Source organism: Panicum virgatum, chromosome 3K, assembly GCF_016808335.1.
Source record: "Panicum virgatum strain AP13 chromosome 3K, P.virgatum_v5, whole genome shotgun sequence".
NCBI lineage: Eukaryota > Viridiplantae > Streptophyta > Magnoliopsida > Poales > Poaceae > Panicum > Panicum virgatum.
This window is the reverse complement of record NC_053138.1, coordinates 1,951,427-1,971,314: the sequence shown is the minus strand read 5'-3', so window position 1 is coordinate 1,971,314 and position 19,888 is coordinate 1,951,427. Positions and strand designations below refer to the sequence as shown.

The 19,888-nt window shown below is 54.0% G+C and overlaps 1 protein-coding gene and 1 long non-coding RNA gene across 2 annotated transcripts; one reads left to right on the top strand and one right to left on the bottom strand.

Annotated features, from left to right (window-relative positions):
- Positions 1-9,411: 9,411 nt before the first annotated feature.
- LOC120696708 lies at positions 9,412-13,973 on the bottom strand. The gene is made up of 2 exons (XR_005684273.1): positions 13,349-13,973; positions 9,412-13,246 (listed from the first exon to the last, which is right to left on the bottom strand). It is a non-coding gene; the product is annotated as an uncharacterized LOC120696708 (long non-coding RNA).
- A 1,233-nt stretch (positions 13,974-15,206) lies between these two features.
- Positions 15,207-17,221, top strand: LOC120696705. Its single transcript, XM_039979691.1, has one exon. It carries the CDS (start codon positions 15,291-15,293, stop codon positions 16,887-16,889), a length of 1,599 nt encoding a protein of 532 aa, XP_039835625.1. The 5' UTR covers positions 15,207-15,290; the 3' UTR covers positions 16,890-17,221.
- Positions 17,222-19,888: the final 2,667 nt, after the last annotated feature.

Here is a 19,888-nt window from a genome sequence, read left to right as displayed (position 1 = left end):
GCAAACTCCCCAGGGGAGCACCAAGGACTCCTTGGCCAAGGGTGGTGAGCCGGACCCCGGACACGGGGGCCCGTCAGCCTCACCCCAGCTTGAAGGTCCGGGCCCTGCACAGGCAGGTCCGGAGGAGCCTCATCCCAGTGGGAACCCAGAACCACTGGGGGCCCAAGGGACAGATGTGATGGACAAGGGCGAGCCGGACCCAGGAACTAGGGTCCGGACCGTCCAAAAGCCAGTCTACTACGTCAGTGAAGTCCTCCACGAGGCAAAGGCCAGGTATCTTGAGACGCATAAGCTTATCTATGCAATACTTATTGCGTCCAGAAAACTGCGCCACTACTTTCAAGCACACCGAGTTGTTGTAGTGACCTCTTACCCATTAAGAGCGATCCTACACAACTCCAACGCCACAGGCAATATCGCCAAGTGGGCAGCAGAGCTGGCAGAATTCCAACTGGACTTCCAGCCACGCCACGCGGTCAAGAGCCAGATCCTGGCTGATTTCATAGCGGAGTGGACTCCTTCCCCAAGCAACCCTGGGGGTCCGGTCATAAATGCTGGACCCCCGGAGCCGGAAATCAGGACACCAGTCTTCACCGAGCCTCACTGGACACTCTTCTTTGATGGGTCCGCCCGCGAGAAGTGGTCCGGGGCTGGTGTGGTCCTCATCGACCCAAACGGAGATCAGCTGAAGTACATGGTGCACCTTGAGTTCAAGGCCACTAACAACATGGCGGAATACGAGGCTCTGATCTTCGGCCTGACGCAAGCCCTCTCATTGGGGGTCCGGCAGCTTCTGGTGAAGGGGGACTCCCAGCTGATCATCAAGCAGGTCCGAGGGGATTGCAACTGCAACAATCCCCAGCTCGCGGCATACCTCATTCACGTGAGGAAGCTCGAGAAGGACTTCGACGCCTTGGAACTGCAACACGTTCCCCGCGAGCACAACTCAGCAGCAGATGATCTCTCTGCGAGAGCATCTACCTGGGCATCTGTGCCCGAGGGTGTCTTTGAAAGACGGCTGCTGAAACCTACCGCCCAGCCTGCCGAGCCGGGTGAGGGGGACCAAGCTGGCACCTCGAAGCTAGCGGTCCCGGCAGCATTCCACCTATGGTGCCCAACCGGGGCTGTGTGTTCTGATGAGGAACCTGGTGACCTCACGGAGCCACTCCTACCTGCTTTGGGAGCTCCCGATGCATGGATCTCCGAGATCCGGGGCTACCTGAAGGATAACATCCTCCCTGATGACGATGTGTCCGCTGAGCGCATAGTCCGATTGGCTAAACGCTACGCGGTGGTAGAAGGGGATCTCTACCGCCGTGGCGCCAACGGAATCCTCATGCAATGCATTTCCCAGGGAGAGGGCCGCGAACTGCTCGCGGAGATCCATGGAGGCGAGTGCGGAAGTCATTCCTCCTCTCGCACGCTTGTTGGCAAGGCCTTTCGGCATGGCTTCTACTGGCCAACAGCACTCCAGGATGCGGCTGAGCTGGTAAGGTCCTGCAAAGCATGCCAGTTCCATGCAAAGCAAATACACACTCCAGCTCAAGCCCTGCAGATGATTCCACCCTCATGGCCATTCGCTGTGTGGGGTGTGGATATCCTGGGGCCTTTCCCCCGGGCTGTCGGCGGGTACCGGTTCCTCTATGTCGCCATCGACAAGTTCACCAAGTGGCCGGAAGTTACTCCTGTGGTGAATATTACTAAGAAATCTGCAGTCGCATTCCTCAGGTCCATTGTGTGCAGATTTGGCGTCCCAAACCGCATCATCGCGGACAACGGGACCCAATTCAAAAGCAGACTCTTCCAAGAGTACTGTGAGGACATCGGCATCCAGCTATGCTTTGCGTCCGTGGCACATCCCCGCAGCAATGGACAGGTTGAGAGAGCGAATGCAGAGATCCTCAGGGGACTCAAGACCCGCACCTACAACTGCTTGAAAAAGCATGGAGCCAAATGGGTTGACGAGCTTCCGAGTGTACTATGGGGCAACCGGACCACACCCAGCCGAGCTACCGGGGAGACTCCGTTCTTCCTGGTCTACGGGGCCGAAGCATGCCTTCCCCCAGAAATTCACCTGGGCTCCCCACGGGTCCAGGCCTTTGACGAATCCATGCAGGAGCAGCTGCGGTGCGATGACGTGGACTTCGTTGACGAGCGAAGGTGGCGAGCAGCAATCCGAAATGCACGTTACAACCAGGCGCTCCGGCGCTATCATCAACGGTTCGTGCACAGTAGGGAGCTCCGGGCTGGCGACCTCGTCCTCAGGCGGATCCTGAACCGAGCGGGGCTCCACAAACTCTCCCCCAGCTGGGAGGGGCCTTTCAAGGTTACGGAGGTATGCCGGCCCGGATGCGTTCGCCTCGCCACAGAAGACGGAGTGCCGCTGCCTAACCCGTGGAACATAGAGCATCTGCGTAAGTTTTACACCTAGGCAGAGCAGGGAAATAACTTTTCCTTCGTAATAAGATAGAGTCAGTGTGCGGCCCAGAGCGGTCGAGGGCCACCCTCGTAAACCCGACCTCTGGCATCCATCGCACCGTCGGCTAACGCGCGGCTCAGAGCGGTAGAGGTCCGACCTCGTAAACCCGGCCTCTGACATCCATCGTGCAAGCCATGTACATCGAGATTGCAAAGGAAAGAATTTCTCCTAGTTCTATCTTGTGTCAAAGCTAAATTACGCACTTCGATTTTCGGAATTTTCGCCTTTTTCTAACCCCCGCGGGACCTCCGCTCTTGTTGCTGCAACTAAGATCCGCATTGAGCTGCTGGACTACCGTACAGGTCCGGACCCTCTTGCTGCTGGAGAGGGGTCCGGACCCCTAGAGACCTACTCTGGGGAGCGGGTACTTGTTTCCTGGGGCGGTTCGGAGCCCAGTGTAGCCGCTTAGCTGGTTCCGTACCCAAAAGCCTGCACTCTCCACCACCCTGTAACGAGTGCTCTAGTACCTGGAGCCGGGTAATTAGGGGCCCAGACCTCGTCCCAACTCAAGAGCTGGCTTCCTAAGTCCAACACGGCATGTCCAGCACTATATCTCAAAGGATCGAGCACAGCAAAGTGACCTCACCCACTGCTGCGAAGGGTCTGGGACAGTGAAGCCAGGTCCGGAAAGATCGTGCTGTCTCCTGGAATGGTCCGGAGCCCTGCGTAGCGCTTTAGCCTGGTTCCGACCCTAAGCCTACGCACTCCACCACTCTGTAACAAGCACTGACCAACCTGGACCTGCGCATCTTGAGCCCCGGACCCTGTACCAGCCTGGCACTGGTCAGGGATGAGTCCCGCGGGCCTGCTACTAAGCTGTGAATTTGAAGTGGTACACAGGTTAAGCCGCCTCTAGGGTGGTAGCCAGCCTCAAACCATTGAGCCTACCTACCAGGGGGTCCTGGCATCCGCTTCAAAGCCTTCATGCAGACCAAGGTCCGGTTTCAATGGTAGACAGACTCAAAACAACTGAGTCTATCTCCCAGGGGGCCCGAGCATCCACCTTGTCCCAGACACCATGAATGGATTCTGCATGCGCCAAACAGTTAAGTTGCAGTATCATTGCTACCATATAAGCAAATTTGATTCTTCTCTCTGTAGTTCTGTATGCTACGCAGGGAACAAGACGCTTGCTCGTCTTACAAACTATGTGACACCCATGCCCAAGGAGGTCCGGAGTATCTTCTACGGCTCACGTGGCAGACAGGTCCAAACAACTGAACCTATCCGCCAGGGGGCCAGGGCGCCAGGGTGCCGCATACCGCAAATCAACAACCGACAAACAGCTAAGTTGAAGTTTCTTCTATTTCAAAAACTTTCAACTAATACAATGTTTGTTACATAATGCAAAGGAAAAAAGATACAATCCCCAGCCTAAGGGTCCGCAGGCTCTCGCTTGAAGTAGGAGGCGACGAAGTCAACGACCTCCCGCACGCTGTCCCGAGCGGCGGCCTCCGTCTCTGCTACAGGGCCATCGACCACGGGCGCCAGCGAGATGGCCGGGTCGTGGCTCCGGAGGCAGGTCAGGATGTGCTCCGCCACCATCCGGATCAGCTCGCGGCCCTCGGTTTCAAGCTGTCCAGTAAGGACCGGCCCCAGGCGCTGGAGCCTATCCGAAGCAGAGCTCAACACTGGGAGGGCGTCAGCTATCGAAGCTGGCGGCTCCGCCACCTGGATCGGGCTCATTCCAAATGGCACCAGTGCGAGGCTCGCTTCGGCCGCCCAGTCAGCGATCCGCTGGGCTCCAGCGCGCTGGTCTTCCTGCTGCTTCTGGACCGCCTCCCGGACAGCCTCCTGCACCCGGGTGTCCAAGGCCGCCTTGGCCGCCTCCACCTCGCGGGACCTCTCCTCGAGCTCGCGGGATCTCTCCTCGAGCTCGCGGGACCGCTCCTCCAGCTTGGCCTCCTTCTGCTCCGCATATCCCTTCAGCTTCTTGAGCGACTCTCGCTGGCGCCCGAGCTCCTTCTCTATGCCAGTGGCGTGGGCCTCCCGCTTGGCGAGGGACTTCCGGCCCTCCTCTAGATCCGCCTCGTCGGCAGCCAGCTGGCTGGCTCTCTCCTGCAGTTGCTCGCGCCATCCCTGCAGAGTCGCAGAGAAGACGTCGAGCTCCTGCCTCCGGAACTCGAGGTCCTCGCTGCGACTCTCCAGCTCGGACTGTTGAACTGCGAGGTGAGCCTCGAGGTCGGACCGCTGAGCAGCGAAGCCAACAACGTTCAGGGTGAAGTCCTGCTCCCGCTGCGCCAAGGATTTCTCCCGGTTCGACACTGCGAGCTCTCGGTCAAACACCTTCTTAAGGCTGGCTCGGTAGGCCTCTTGGTCCGACTTGAGCTTCGACCGAGCTTCCGCAGCGCGGGAGGCTTCTGCCTTCGTGTGCGCTTCTAGGCGGGTGTGCCAGTCGGAGAGACGCTGGCGCTCGCTCTCCAGTGCAGACCACTCCCGCCGGAAGGCCGCCTCGGCAGAGGAGGTTGCCTCCTCGATCGACCGCCGAACTCGCAACAGCACCTGAGGAAGCGGAGTCGCATCCTCCTCCGGGGATTGGAGCTGCAGGAGCCGTCTGCCAAACACCACCTCCAACTCTTCCTCCGCAACAGGACCGGAGCTGGAGGTAGGGGCTTCCGCTGCGGCACTTGTCTCCGGCGCCTCCGCCGCCGCCGAGTCGGGCGCGGCCGGACCCAGCTCCGGCGCCCCCGCTGCTGCTGAGTCGGGAGCGGCCGAGCCCAGCTCCGGCGCCCCCGCTGCGGCCGAGTCGGGAGCGGCCGAGCTCAGCTCCGGCGCCCCCGTTGCTGCCGAGTCGGGAGCGGCCGAGCTCAGCTCCGGCGCCCCCGATGCCGCCGAGTCGGGAGCGGCCGAGCCCAGCTCCGGCGCCTCCGCCGCCGCCGAGTCGGGCGCGGCCGGACCCAGCTCCGGCGCCCCCGCTGCTGCCGAGTCGGGCGCGGCCGGACCCAGCTCCGGCGCCCCCGCTGCTGCTGCCGAGTCGGGCGCGGCCGGACCCAGCTCTGGCGCCCCCGCTGCCGCCGAGTCGGGCACGGCTGGGCCCAGCTCCGGTGCCCCCGCTGCCGCCGAGTCGGGCACGGCTGGGCCCAGCTCCGGTGCCCCCGCTGCCGCCGAGTCGGGCGCGGCCGAGCCTAACTCCGGCACTCCCGCTGCCGCCGTAGCGGACGCGGCCGCATCGGGTGCCCCCTCCACCGATGCGTCAGGAGCGGCTGCGCCCTGCACTGGCACCTCCACCACCGTGTCGGGTGCGGCTGCACCCAGCACCGGCGCCACCGCCGCCGCCGCTGCTGCACTGAGCACTGCAGAGTCTGGAAATGGCATGACAGTCAGCATCGCATCATGTGCCACGGAGTAAGCAGCAGGACGCCGTACCTGAGGGTCCCGCACCTGCTGCCACCGTCGCTGTCGATGCCGAGGTAGCCGCCGCTCGGGCACCTGCTGATGTGCCAACGGTGGTAGAAGAACCGCTGGGGCGGGAAGCTCTGGTAGCAAAGCAGAAAAGCCATCAACAAAAACAAACAAACAGAACACCGGCGCAGGCAAGGAGAGCAGGATGACACTAACCCAGCAGTACCGGGTACCCAGCGTCCCCGGAGCCCGGGCCTCTTCTCTTGTGGCTGCTGCTGTTGCTGTTGCTGTTGTTGCCCGTGCAGCTGCGATGCAGGCGCAACCCGGGCCTGCACCCGTTGCTGCTGTTCCTGCGGCTGCGGCATGGGCGCAACCCGGGGTCGCACCTGTTGTTGCTGCTGCCGTCCGCGTGCCTGCTGCCGCTGCTCTTGCGGCTGCTCCTGCTGCTGCTGCTCTTGCTGCCGGCGCGATGAGTTCCTCGGCGGCGATGGTGGTGGTCCAGTTGCGCCAGAGGACCCGTGGGGGCCGGCAGCCCGGGAGCTACCTTGGCCTGCGCCCTCAGAAGACCTCTGGCGCTTCGCGGCGGGCTCCGAGACCAGGGTCCCGTCGACCCGGAGTAGCCTCCGCCGGCCTGCGTCCCCCGACGACGCACCGGAGCTGCTCTGAGCCCGGCTAGAACCGGCCGCGGCCGCGCTGCTAGCCGCGGCCTGTTTCCCCTTCGTAGTGACGCCGGACCCCGCAGCGCCCAGCGTAGCCTGATCCCCGGACGTGCCAGGGATCCGGAGCCCGCGGTTCGCGTCGCCTCCGGTCTGGCGTGGGGCCAGTCCCCCGTCGTCCAGAGTCGGCAGGGTTGCCAGCACCGCCACCCTCGCGGAGTCCTCGCAGAGGGGGACTATGCCCTGCGGGAGGATCAGGTTCTCCGGGATGAAGGTGTCTCCCGTCACGTTCCGCACCAGGACCTCCAAGGCCTCCTGGGTCAGGTCGCTTCCCTCCCCGCGGTGGGTCCTGCTGCAATCGTTGAGGCCGGTGAAGCTCCACGCCGGTCGTGGCCGCTGCTTCAGGGGGCGATCCGCCGCTTCACGAAGTCGCCGAGCACGTGCCATGAGGTGAGGCCGCTCTCCGCCAGCGACCTGATCTTGTCCAGCACGGAGTCGAACTCCGGCTGCAGCGACGGCTTGGCCCTCCAGGATGCTTTGTCGGAGGCGGGCCCCGCGATCGGCAGGGCAAGGCGCTCGTTGGCTTCTGTGGTGGCGATCACCCAATCCCTGCGCCACTTCTCCCATCTTCCGCCGGCAAGGCCGGGAATGTAAGGAGTTGGCAGGTCGCTCCTTATCTGGAAGTAGTACCCTCCCACTTCGTCCCTGCTCCTTCCGGACCTCACCAGAATGAAGAAGTAGCGGAAGAGGATGACGCAGGGCCGAACTCCTACGAACATCTCACATAGGTGCACGAAGATGGACGTCAGGAGGAGGGAGTGCGGCGTCAGATGCTGAAGTTGGAGGCCGAAGTCTTCCAGCAGCAGCAGCAAGAATGAAGAAATCGGCAGTCCCACGCCGGCGGAGACATGCGAGGTGAATAGCACGAACTCCCCGGCGCTGAGGTTGCCAAGGGGAACCGAGCCTGCTCGCACCCCCCAGCCGGTCTCCTGAGCACTCCACCCAAGCAGGCGGCGCACTGTGTTCAGCTCACCCTCGGTCTGGAAGCGACGGGGATGAACAAGGGATGCCATCTCTTGGTGGGTGAGGAAGGAGCCTGTGTAAGGGGGAGAGAAGGGCGAGGAAAGCTCGGAGGCAAAGGGGCGCAAAGGCTGGAGGAAGAAGACGAATGCGGGAAAGCAACCGTGGAATGCGGTATGCCCCGTTATAAAGCCTGACTCAACCGGCGCGCCCCGGAACCGTCGCCGGAACTCAAGCGACGCCCGCACCCGGAGTTGGCCGCCCAGTCCATGACGTGGGGGCCCAGGCCCACATGTCAGGGAGGGTGGGTAATCAACGAGGGTGCGAGAAGGCGGGATCCGAACCGTCGCCTGCGCGCGTGAAGCAAGGCGAAAGCCGAGCTGACGTGCGCGCATTAATCGCAGGCGTGGCCGAGCTTTTCGGGAGCTGCGCCGGTGGTAAATGACCCGGTTACTCCGGCCGCAGCAATGCCGAACGTCGCGCGTGTGACTAGGTGAACCATTGATCGTGGGGCCCATAGTCAGTAATCCGTTGCGACGTGATGAAGCAGCAACCAACCCAATGGGCGGTCAAAGCCGGTCAAGACCCCTGCGGAAAGGAGCTTCAAGCTATACAGAGCCAAATCGCTGAAGTGGCCCCACCTGTGGGTTCGTACCTCTCCCAAGGTGGGCCCGGGGGCCACTGTCGGTACCCTGTAACAGGGATACCCACTCTTACTGCAGCAAGGCAGGACCCGCGTAGTTACCCGTAGCTGCGCGGGAAAGATGGAGTAGCCAGGCCCCACAGGCCAGGTTTTTCCCTCACCAGGCCAACGGCCCCGGACCGTTCCCCGCCTGAGGATGGGTCCGGTGACGCCACGTGTCTACACAAAAGGGAAGCTCCGAGCTGACCGCCGAGGCCTCGGACCCCCAGAGGGGTCCGGGGCCTCCTGCGCCCGTCCGGACGCCCCTCACCGTGTAGGGGTCCGGAGCCGCCGCGTGTCCCGGAGACGTGGGGTTGTGCGCGAGTCTTCCGCAGGAAGACTCGCCCACCTACCGCATTTAATGCGATGGACAAGGCGTGCTCTGCCGCCGCGGTACACAAGACAGCCTTTTGTCAGGCCCCGCTGCACGCCGCGTATTACCAAGGAGCACAGTGGAGCTGCCTGAGCCGCGCCCGCGCAGAGCCCGTCTGCCGCGTTAAATGGATACGACGGCTCGGCACTTTTCCATCATGCCACCTACGCCGCTCCCTACACAGCCGCTCAGCTACGTAACAGGCGATGCTACTAGCTGCGTCGGGCTCCGTCTCGACAAGACAGCGCCAAGACATGATGGACGGAGGGCTCCGGGAGCAGGCGAGTGAATCCAAGAGAGAGATCTCCTTCGCCTGCAACGCCATAATGTATGAACACCCCGTTATTTTATATCGCATCGTTGGACCCACCTGTCGGGGATCCAACAGCCGTGTACGCGCCCCCTTGAGATATAAAAGGGAGGTGCCCGCTGTGCACAGGACAATCTCCACAATCTAGACAGGCTGAAACTCTCGCACCTTCTCACTCTCGTGGGAAGGCAATACAACACACAGTGGACGTAGGGTATTACGCTCCGGCGGCCCGAACCACTCTAAATCTTGCTGTGTTCATCGAGTTCTTGAGGAAGATTGATCTAAGACTAGCTAACCCCCGAGTACACACCCTCTGGGCTAGGGCGGGTGCCTTCCGCTACCCGGCTGTGGTTTGCAGCACCACGACAATGATTAATTCATAATTAGCGGATTGTTACTGTAGCATCACTGTTGCAAATCATAGATTAAGGAGGCTCATTAGATTCGTGTCGCGATTTACAGCCCATCTATGCAAAAAGTTTTGTAAATAGACTTCATTTAGTACTCCATGCATGTGTCGAAACATTCGATGTGATGTTTTTTTGTGTTTACAGGATTTATGGGGTGGGAAGTAAACAAGCCAGAGTGAAAGACAGAAAACCAAATAGTGCCCTCCCAGATCACATCATCTGAGTTCTGAAAATAACCCATAACTCTGCTTTTGCCCTTTTTATTCTTAGGACTTTTTATTTCTCAAACATAAAACAGTGCTGCTCTTCCCCCTTTTTTTCCTCGAGGAGAGCTGCTTTCAACGGTTTGATAAACAAGAAGACAGTAAAAAAGACGATACTGAGAGATTTGAAGCGCAAATTCACTCTATTCGCCGTGCTGGTGCTGGTGGCTGGTGCTGGAGTGGTGTGAGAGAAAAACACTATTGGCTGGCTGGTGGCTGGAGGCTGGTGCTGGAGCTGTGTGAGATAAAAATACTGTTGGCTGGCTGGAGGAGCCAAACAACAAACAAAGTTATTTGCTACACAGGAACTTTGGGGATATCTTTTGTTTATTCAAAGGAAAACTGTGCCTTTTCAATTACTCACTCTGTTCTCTTTTATTTGACGCTGCTTAGCTCAAATTTGAGCTAACCAGCGTCATAGAAAACAGAACAGAGGGAGTATATTGTTTGTTTATTCAAAGGAAAGCCAACTTTCAATAATCCTAGTTTCAAAGTAAATTAGAACACTCACAACTAAGAAAAATGTGTTACCAAAAGGGTGTCATTTTATTACCAGGGTTAAAATAGAAGAATAATGTCATTTTTTTTACAATGGAGCCTTGTCCAACAGATACCATCACAGAAAATATGGTCAGCTAAACTGAAAGTATGGACATGTGATACTTAGTCGTGTGGTAGTGTTGATGATCATATTTGAAAGTCGTTTCTTTTTTCCCACTGAAAGTTTCTCCCTTTTTGAAAAACATATACAGTAGTCCCTCACATCGATCATTCGATTCAGAACCAGCTTTTACCACAGACATCCAATTTCAAACCACTGAACCAGAGGCCTGGTGGGACAGCATGTTCTCAATTGGTGAGCTCAAATGCAGATGGTTGATCTAGGTGAGCCATGCCAGTTTAAGCTGGATCACTAAGACGAAACATCAGGAAGAGAAAACGGTGCCCTTGTTATTAGTCCATTTTCTACAATTATGGTTATGGAATAGAAGCATGACAAAATAACAACGTACTTGAAGACGATACATTCTGAACTGTCGGACGTTCAAAATTTAAACAGATAACAACCATAAAACGACATCCTAAATATCTTGAAGAATCCATTGTTTGTACTGTGTAGATGCATTCCAGATTTTCTATGGTTTAAATTGGGAGAAAAACGAAGTTGTGGGACTTGACTGAATATATGGAAACCAAATTTGTACTGTATTTTACAGGAAACAATCGCGACAGTGATATCTCAAAGGAATTGGCAAACCTAAAGAATCTGAGCAACTTGGATTTGTATGCCAACAAGCTCACTGGGGTGCTTTCAAAAACAAGCTCACTGGAGGAATCCTCAAGACCCCAAGTTTTTTTTTCGAGCAACTTCAAGACCCCGAGTTTTTTTTTCCGAGCAACTTCAAGACCCCAAGTTGCACTCCAAGCTCAGCTCACTCAGATTCACGTATGCTGCCGTCTCGTCAACAGTTGTTTTGCTGACCTAAAAACCATGTCTCGTTTTCTCAAAAGCATAAATACTCTCAATTCATTCTGTTTTAAGATACTTAGGTAATAAACTTTAGTAAAGGATGAAAAGGAATTAGGTTTCGACGTCTAAATTCTGATGAGTATGTCAGGAATCAGGATATTTTTTCTCATCTGACAACAGAAGCTTAGTTGTATTTGTCTTGATAGGCGTTTGAATGGGAAAGACAAACAAGTTGTATTAACTTTCATTGGAGATATTGACAGATACTGAGTATGGATTATTGGGTAGCTGTACTTGCTTCAAGTGTGCCCAGAAGGAACCAAAACTCACCTCCCAAGGCAGTATAATAGAGCTCGTTACTGATGAGGCTTTGATTAAAGAGTCATGATAGTGGTGCCATGTGATTAAGCCAAAAAAAGGGGGGCATTCTTGTATCAAACGTTTTTGCAAGCTTCTTGTAAGTATAAAACAAATGGGAGAAAGGGAAAGCATGTCACGCGCGCCCTTTCTTGTGTCACAACTTTCAATATGATAAACAGGTAAAAGCAAAACAGGAACAAAAAATTAAAGCTGCCAAATTATAATTAAATTAAACAAACATAGAACAGACCTATCGAACCTTTTCTATTCTTAGACTGCAAAATAATCTGTCACCTAATCTACCCATGTACATGGTGTTGAAGCTCCCTTTCAAGGAATAGCTTCTGCGACCTAGCACACTGGACAAGAAGCTGCACCACTTAGCAGAGGTATGATAACAATGACAAAGTAATATGAGTTTGATGTGGGTCAGCATTGAGCTTCAGTGCTAAGATTTTTAAACCGATGCATGTTCACTGACAACAGATAAACATTGATGCTTTAAGATGGGAAGATGAATACCTGTTTTAATAGTGTGGTGATTGGGAAAAGTAGACAGGGAATTATTTGCATCACAACAATGGACATTGGCACAAGTAGTTAAGTCCATATGTCCAACTTCAGTTACAGCATATTCTGAACAAACACTGAAGAAAACAGCAGTAATAAACTCGGTTTCTTTTTGCAGAAGATACATAGCGATCAAGCTAATATTTTGTAACACAATTAAGTATACTATAGAAGGAAGATAGGGGGACTAGAATTCAGAAGCCAGTTGTACTTAAGTCGACCATAAATATCTAGGTTTGGTACAGAAAACCATCAAAAGTTTGCTGAAAAAACTGCTGTCAAGGTTTGTACAAGATGACATGAATGGATGAGAGAGTACACGTGATTCAAATATTGCATGTCCCTGCCCTGCAAATGCGTAACTATTTGTAACCCTACATACATTTGCTGCAGAAGCACTTACGTTCTTCTATAGTTCTATTCTTACTTAGATGTTGGTCATCAAATTACGTATATACCTATAGGGTGGCTTCAAAAGAGAAAGAGTCTATACATTCAGACTGACATCATATTAATATGACAACAATATTGAGGACCAGGATGTAGATTTTACTTTTTTTTAAAACTATGACTTTACGTAATTTATAGCTGACCGAAAAAAATTAACTAAAGAAAAATGGAGAAGGGAAATTGTATATGATGTTATCATAGAAAATAAATCTGCAGCCTAGAGAAAGAACTTCCATACAATGATCATAAGAATTTGGAAAACTGAGTTCAATCCTTTTTTCAAACCCTGACAACTAAATGTCATTGTGATGTTAGAAACACTGAGAAAAACTCTTCCGCGCAAGGACAAATTTTATAGCAACTCTGTATGAATTCTTCAGAGACGGATATCAATACTAGGGTTTTCTTAGATCTGAAGCAAAATCTGAAACTGAACTATGTGCTGTTGAGGTCTGAGGCATAAGGGTGACCACTGACCACTGAAGGTGGTACCGTAATGCACAATACAAGCAACATGGAGAAAATATAAACAAACTGAAGGCATGTGCTTATCTCATCTCTAGGTTAGTTGAAAAAAGGGAGGGGACACATGTTGCCATCATGAATTCAGTATTGGTCCATTCCCTAATTATGATTCTGGAAGCCATAACTACAGGCTAAGCCGCACATCTCGGCAGGAAGGCAGAACACATGCTGTGCAGCACGGCATGAGAAATATGAGCACATTGTGGAAGATTTCAGAAGGAAATGCTTGAATCGCATTTTTTTTTACTAGACTAGAATGCTTGAATTGCATCGATACAACAAAATTCAGATGATAAACACATACGGACAAGGGCGTACCTCCTACTGCAGTACTGAAGCACGCACCAAAAGAAAACCAGAAAACTATCAGTCTATGTTAACATCGACAGGGCATTGTGTTGTGGAGCTTTGAGATGGGATCAGGGAAGGAGTACCCGGTGGACTGGTGGAGGGATCGGGTGTTGCTGACCGAGGCGAAGAAGATGGAGCCAGTTCAGAAAACAGATGTGAGGAATCCACGAGGATTTGCCGGTGCTGGACAAGGTCGGAGAGTAGGGGTCGCCAGCGCCGAGCGCGAGGAGATCGACGTCGCCGCGGCACGTCGGCGGCTCCGTGCGGCCAGCCGTCGTCCGCAATCACACGGTTTCGATCCAGTGGCCGAGCCGACCCCGACCGGGGTGCTAAATGCAAAATCCAGGGTTGTATGGGGCTATTTGTAAATTATATGAGGGCTATATGCAAATATTCGGAACTAGCGGCAGTATGCAGATATCGCGATCCAATCCTGGGCCTCTTGCGATGCGAACGCGGCCGTCGACGATCTGCAGGTTCTGATGCCGCTCCGGCGAGCTCCGGCCGTCTCTCCCTTCCCTCCCCGTCCTCCCAGCCGCCCCAGCTTGCGCCACGCACTCCATTCTGCCTCAGATTGTCCAGTAGCTCCTCTGTAACTCGTCTGCAACTCTGATGGTAGGTACCTGCAGGCTGCAGCCGTGCGCCGGCTAGGGGCGGCTTGTAGCACCATCTCGTACCGTCGTCGTACGGCCGAGGCCATGGATCGCTCTGTGAGCTAGCGCAGCAGGGGGATTCAGGGCATGGCGCAAATGACCCAAGCGGCCAAGCCCGGCCAAGATCACATATTATTGAAAAGAAAACCCAAGCCCACACTGCAGTGGGCTGAGTTACTGTTTGGTAATTGTTTTGGTACTAAGTTGGCCCGCAAGGTACATCCCTTTTTATTTAGGTTTTCCTTCTTAATAATGTTTTAGTGGGCTTACATTTATGATTGTGAAGTGGTAGTGTTTAATGATTTGCTAGCACTCTATAGTTTAAGTTTGCTCTCGTAAGACTCGTGTGATATTTTTTTCATGCAAAAACATACTCACATAGCCACATGGGCAATTGACAGTGAATAGATGCGACGCTCTGTTCTGCTGGCTATTAGCAATAATGTTTCTTTCTCATATAAAACCAGCAACAGTTAACTAGCAGTATTTTTTTCTCACAGCAAATCAGCATAAGTCACCAGTCAGACAGTCACAGCCAGCCGAGCTCTGGCCAAGTAGGAGGGCACAAGTAAATTAACACAATGGTCCGTCCTTACGGTCAAAGATCAATCAGGCAGCTGAATTTGAAGGCATGCGCATGTTGGCAGCTAGCCTGCCGTATGGATCATGGATCATACGGGAGTAGCTGCCGGCAGCAAATCCTTTGTACGATTCAAACCCCTTTCTCCGGCCGGCGTGTGTCGCTCGCTCGGGCCTCGGGGAGTCTCTCTCTCGATCTGAGACTACGTGACACGAGACGCCTGACGTGTGTTGCTGCCCTTGTCCATCGGACAGGAGCAAATCGCCAAACGCGCTGCTGCTGCGTCCCACTCCATCGAGGCATCGAGCCGCGTGTCGCGGATCGTCGTGAACTCGCGGCGACCCATGTCAAACGGCTGCGAGGATCAGGTCAGAATACGAATATAGCCAGTTAGCCACCACAGAGAAGAGAAGAGAAGGGCCGAACGCGGCTGCTGCTGGGTGCGCTGCGCCAATCATTGGGAGTGCCGCGCCGGCGAACTTCCCGAGCCGCGACACCACCTTTCTTCTCCCGACCCGACCCAGGGAATCCCCCCCCGCGATGCCGCGGCTGTGGCTCGGTTTCAACTCCCAACGGCCACCACTGCTCACCCCGTGACAGGGGAGGTGGCACCACCGATGCCTATTTGCCAATCCGCCGCAGCTTTCCTATGCCCACCACCAAAGCCGTTGGCGCGCAGATGCCTTTTGACCCCCTCACGGCTCACGCTCGCCGCGTACAAATTAAAACCCAGCTGCCGCCCGGCCGCTCTCCGCGTCGTCCGGTCTCGTGCCGCCGCCAGCGACGGGCGCCATGCGGAAGCTGAGCGCGCCCAGGGGCGGCGGGGAGAAGCTGGGCGTGCTGGCCTTGGAGGTCGCCGCGCTCATGTCGCGGGCCGCGGGGCTCTGGCGCGCGCTCGGGGACGCCCAGCTCGCGCGCCTCCGCGCCGAGGCCATCCGCCTCGAGGGCGTGCGCCGCCTCGTCGCCGACGACGACGCCGCGCTCCTCGCGCTCGCGCTCGCCGAGGTGGCCGCCGCCTGCCGGGACCTCTCCCGCGCCGTCGCGCGCCTCTCGCCCCGCTGCGCCGACCCGCTGCTCCGCCGCTTCGACGCCCTCTTCGCCGCCCTCCTCAAGGCCGGCGCCGACCCGCACGGGCTCCGCTACGCCGCCGACAAGAAGATGGACCGCAAGGCGCGCAAGATGCAGCGCCTCGTCGCGGCCACGGCGCACCTGTGCCACGAGCTCGACGTGCTCGCCGAGCTCGAACAGGCCCTGCGCCGCGACGGCCGCGCCAGGCACCGCTCCGCCAACGGAGGGGACTGCGCGCGCCAGAGGCAGGAGGTCGAGGGCCTCCGCGGGGCATCGCTCTGGAACCGGAGCTTCGACTACGCCGTCCGGCTGCTCGCCAGGTCGCTCTTCACCATCGTGACCAGAGTCATGGAGGTGTTCGACCTGGAGCCCACGAGCATCTCCATCATCTCTTCCTCCTCCATGGATGATGACTCCAAGGTCTCGCGCCTCTCATGGAGCAGTTCCTTCGTGAGCACCAGCATGCAGTCCATGGTGTACCCTTGGGACGTCGTCGAGGCGGACGCTCCTCGAAGGATGCCGCGTGCGAGATCCGGCAAGGCTACCGTTGGCGACGCCCGTCGGTTTCTCATGTCCAGGAGCAAGAGCTTGAAGCAGCTCAGGTGGCCGGCGGCCGGCAGGCACCTCATGGGCTGCGTTGTCATGACGGGGAGCGATTCCCATTCCCCTGTGAGAGGCGGGTGGATCAATGGCGACACCGACCGTCCACTGAGTTTCAGCTACATATCTGCAGCCAGCAACGACGATTACAGCAGCGTCACCTTCCAGTTCCAGTCCCAAGAGGCGGATCGCACGAACGCCAAGCCTTCGACGGCCGTGTTCGAGTCGTCGGGCAACGTGCTGACCAACGCGCCGGAGACGTCCCTCGGCGGCGCCGCCCTGGCGCTGCACTACGCGAACCTCATCATGCTCATCGAGAAGCTCGCCATCTCACCTCTCCACATTAGCTCCGACGAGAGGGACGACCTCTACGGCATGCTGACGAACAGCGTCCGGGCGTCTCTCAGGGCGCGCCTCAAGCCGTTCGCCAAGAACCCGCCGCCCGGCGATCCTATCCTGGCCGCCGAGTGGTCGGACACGGTGCAGAGGATTCTGGGATGGCTGGCTCCGCTCGCCCACAACATGATCCGCTGGCAGGCCGAGAGGAACTTCGAGCAGCGGAACGTCGCGTCGAGCGCCAGCGTCCTGCTTCTGCAGACGCTGCATTTTGCAGATCGGAGGAAAACTGAAGCTGCGGTGACTGAGCTGCTCGTTGGTCTGAATTACCTCTGGAGATTTGGGAGGGAGCTTGATGCGAAGGCCAAATTAGAGTCAGCAGGTTAGCGGCAACTACGATGCTAGTGCAGATTACGTCGGGCGACATGTGTCAGTATCATATCTGAAAATTGCAGCTGTCTGGCGAAGTGAAAACTGAACTCGAGGAGTTGGGGTCTTGGGATAGAGATAGCATACTTCAGACAAAAACAATCCCTTGCTAATTTTGCTCCGTCAGCGATAATCCTTAGAAACAGGCATCAATCAACGAGTGCGTCAGCTTGTAATGGATGCTACTGTTTTTGTCAACTTCTGTAATTCGGATCTATATGCATCTCCCTGTAAAGATCTGTAGTTATGGACTACTAATAAATATGGAGGCACGTCTGATTTACGGATTATCTGAAACATTTTCTGAGGTCACCCAACCGAAACTGAAAAAATACTCCCTCCGTCCCAGGATACAAGGCGCGCACGTAATTCAAGATTCAAATTTTACGAACTTTAACATTGTATAATTCTGCAGTCTACTTCATTTGTCAAGTTAAGTTACTTCGTGTTTAGCTAATTCATATTACGACTAACCAAATAGTTTTGTCTAATAACTGGTGCTTCCGCAAAATGTTTAGTTCTTTTTAGGCAGCTGATCTTATAAGTACTTAAATGAATATAATTCAGATTTTTTTAACGAAAATAGACTTCAGTTTCCTCTGCATTCAAAGAGTAGAAAAGTTCGGCCTGGTCTGGTCCAATTAGCATTTCGTTTCAGTCTGAAATGAACCAGCCCAACTTGATATCACTGTAAAACTCGGTTGGTCTAGGCACTATAGGCCTTTTCCGTAGCCCGGTCCATGAAACGAACTGGGCTGTTAGGACTCATGGCTCCACGGCCACCGCTGCCGTGGCCCGTTGGCTCTTCCGGCCCACAAAGCGGCTTTTTGCGCGATTTTTTTATTTTTTATTTTCGTTTTTTTACAAAAATATTTTTTCGTTTTCGAAATTTACAGGAATACAGTCTGGCCGCCCCGCGGCCGGGCGGCCGGTCCTCCAGGGGTTTTTCTGTAAAAAATTTCGCGAATTTTTTCAGAAAAACCCATGCCGCCCCGTAGCGGGGCGACCAGGTCCCGGCCGCCCGGCAGCCGGCCTATATTCCTGTAAATTTCCAAAACAAAAATATATTTTTATAAAAAATGAAAATAAAAAATAAAAAATAAAAAAAACCGCGGCTTTTTGCTCCGGGCTCCCGGCGGACCTTTCCCTAATTCAATCCCCAAATTTTTCCCATAGGCCTAGCTGGCTATGGCTAGCTGCTAATTCTAAAAAAAAAAGCTGGCTAGCTGCTTAGGCAGCTATAAACTATACGTAGGGGCTGTTCGGCTGATCCAGTGAATAGTATTCGGCTGGTAGAATGAATAGTATTATGTGAGAGGAGATAAGCCGATACAAGCTGAAACAAGCCAAGATTGGATCAGCCGAACAGGGCCGTAAAGGTAGAATAAGATGCACGGATGAACATAAAATAAGGATGAGCTGAAAAAATTCATTTAAAAATAAGCTTGTTGCGCTTCGGCTTGGTTCTGTTATGATATTTAAGTAGTCTCCAATTATATTTCTCAAGTTAAACAAAATTATTACCGTAGGAAGAATGTAGAGGAAACACACATTCTTAACTCATCATATACAACCTTGGTGATTATGGATTAAGATATATATATATATATAAATTTGGACTCACCTTCATATATTTTTGTGTGATTAAAGTTTTACTATTTTTTTCTTTCAAAAAAGTTTTAATATTTTTCCCCGAACAAGTGTGCTTTGTATCCACATATTCTAATTTACAGTAGCTCCATAGAATTTCTCATCAATTATTTACAAATTCTTGTGGGACTTGAGAAAATGTGACATTTTATATCTTGTTGTATGCAATAAAAAATCTGAACGACAAGAAAAACACTTACAATATATGACGAGGAAGAGGAATGAATGATTGTCCGAGACCTTAACCTTTTTTGTCTTGTAATTTGGAAATACTTCAAATAGTTTTTATGCAGAACTTTTGCACTAGTTTCTACTATCATGCATATCTTGCTATCTCATAAAAATTCACAGAAAATATTAGAGAGTAATGTAGGATATGAAAATTCCTCACGGCAAACAACACGCCTTGGTCTCTTTAATAATTATTCTATGAGCTACTAGGAGGCAGCAGAGCGTGACAAAATAAAACACATACACACTTGATGATTGTTTGAGAACAAACTTTTTGTATCATTTCAAGTATAACAGGTAGTTTGTGTACAGCCTTTGCACTATATGCTTTCATCCAGGCAGGGGCGGATCCAGTGTGGGGGCAAGGGGGGCTCAAGCTCCCCCTACCCCATGAACTCCATGGAAATTAGAGGAGAGGAGGAGGGAGAAGAAGAAGAAAGAAGGGAGAGAAGAAGAAGAAGAAAGGGGGGGAGGAAGAAGAGGAGGAAGCAGCCCCCTGCCGGTGATTCTAGCCTCCGCCACTGCATCCAGGGTCTCACCTAGCTTGTATAGAACTAAAGTATAACAGGTAGTCATGAACTAGAAAAAGATCACCAGTACATGGAGCTTGAGGAGCTGGTACGCTATAACATAGCATTCCCTTGGGCTTACGATTTAGCATCAAGGTGGCATACACATAGACACATAGTATAACAATTAATGTTGTTATACACCACCTCATGGGGAAAAAAAAGAAAAAAAAAGGAGAAACCATGTTCGATTCACTCCCATTCTCCCAACTATGCAGGGCTATATTATCTCTAAAGGAACCATGGAGACAAGAAATTCGAGAGAGCCAACAATGTTGCAACCAGTGTGCAATTCACTTATGGAGTTATGGGTGTAGATATTCATGATAGTTCAAGTACCAAGAGCGAAGGTGGAGCTAGAAGCATCGAAAGGGGTCACAAGAGGAAGCACAGCCACACCTGCGCACCCCCACACCAGGCGATGGCGCCGCTGCCTAGTCCACCAGTGGGCGAGCACCGGTGCCTGGGGGCAGCACGGGCAAGTGTCCGGCACTTGGCGCGAACCGT

Coding starts and splice junctions, on each gene's coding strand:
- LOC120696705 (XM_039979691.1), top strand. CDS start 15,291: ATGCGGAAGCTGAGCGCGCCCAGGGGCGGCGGGGAGAAGCTGGGCGTG.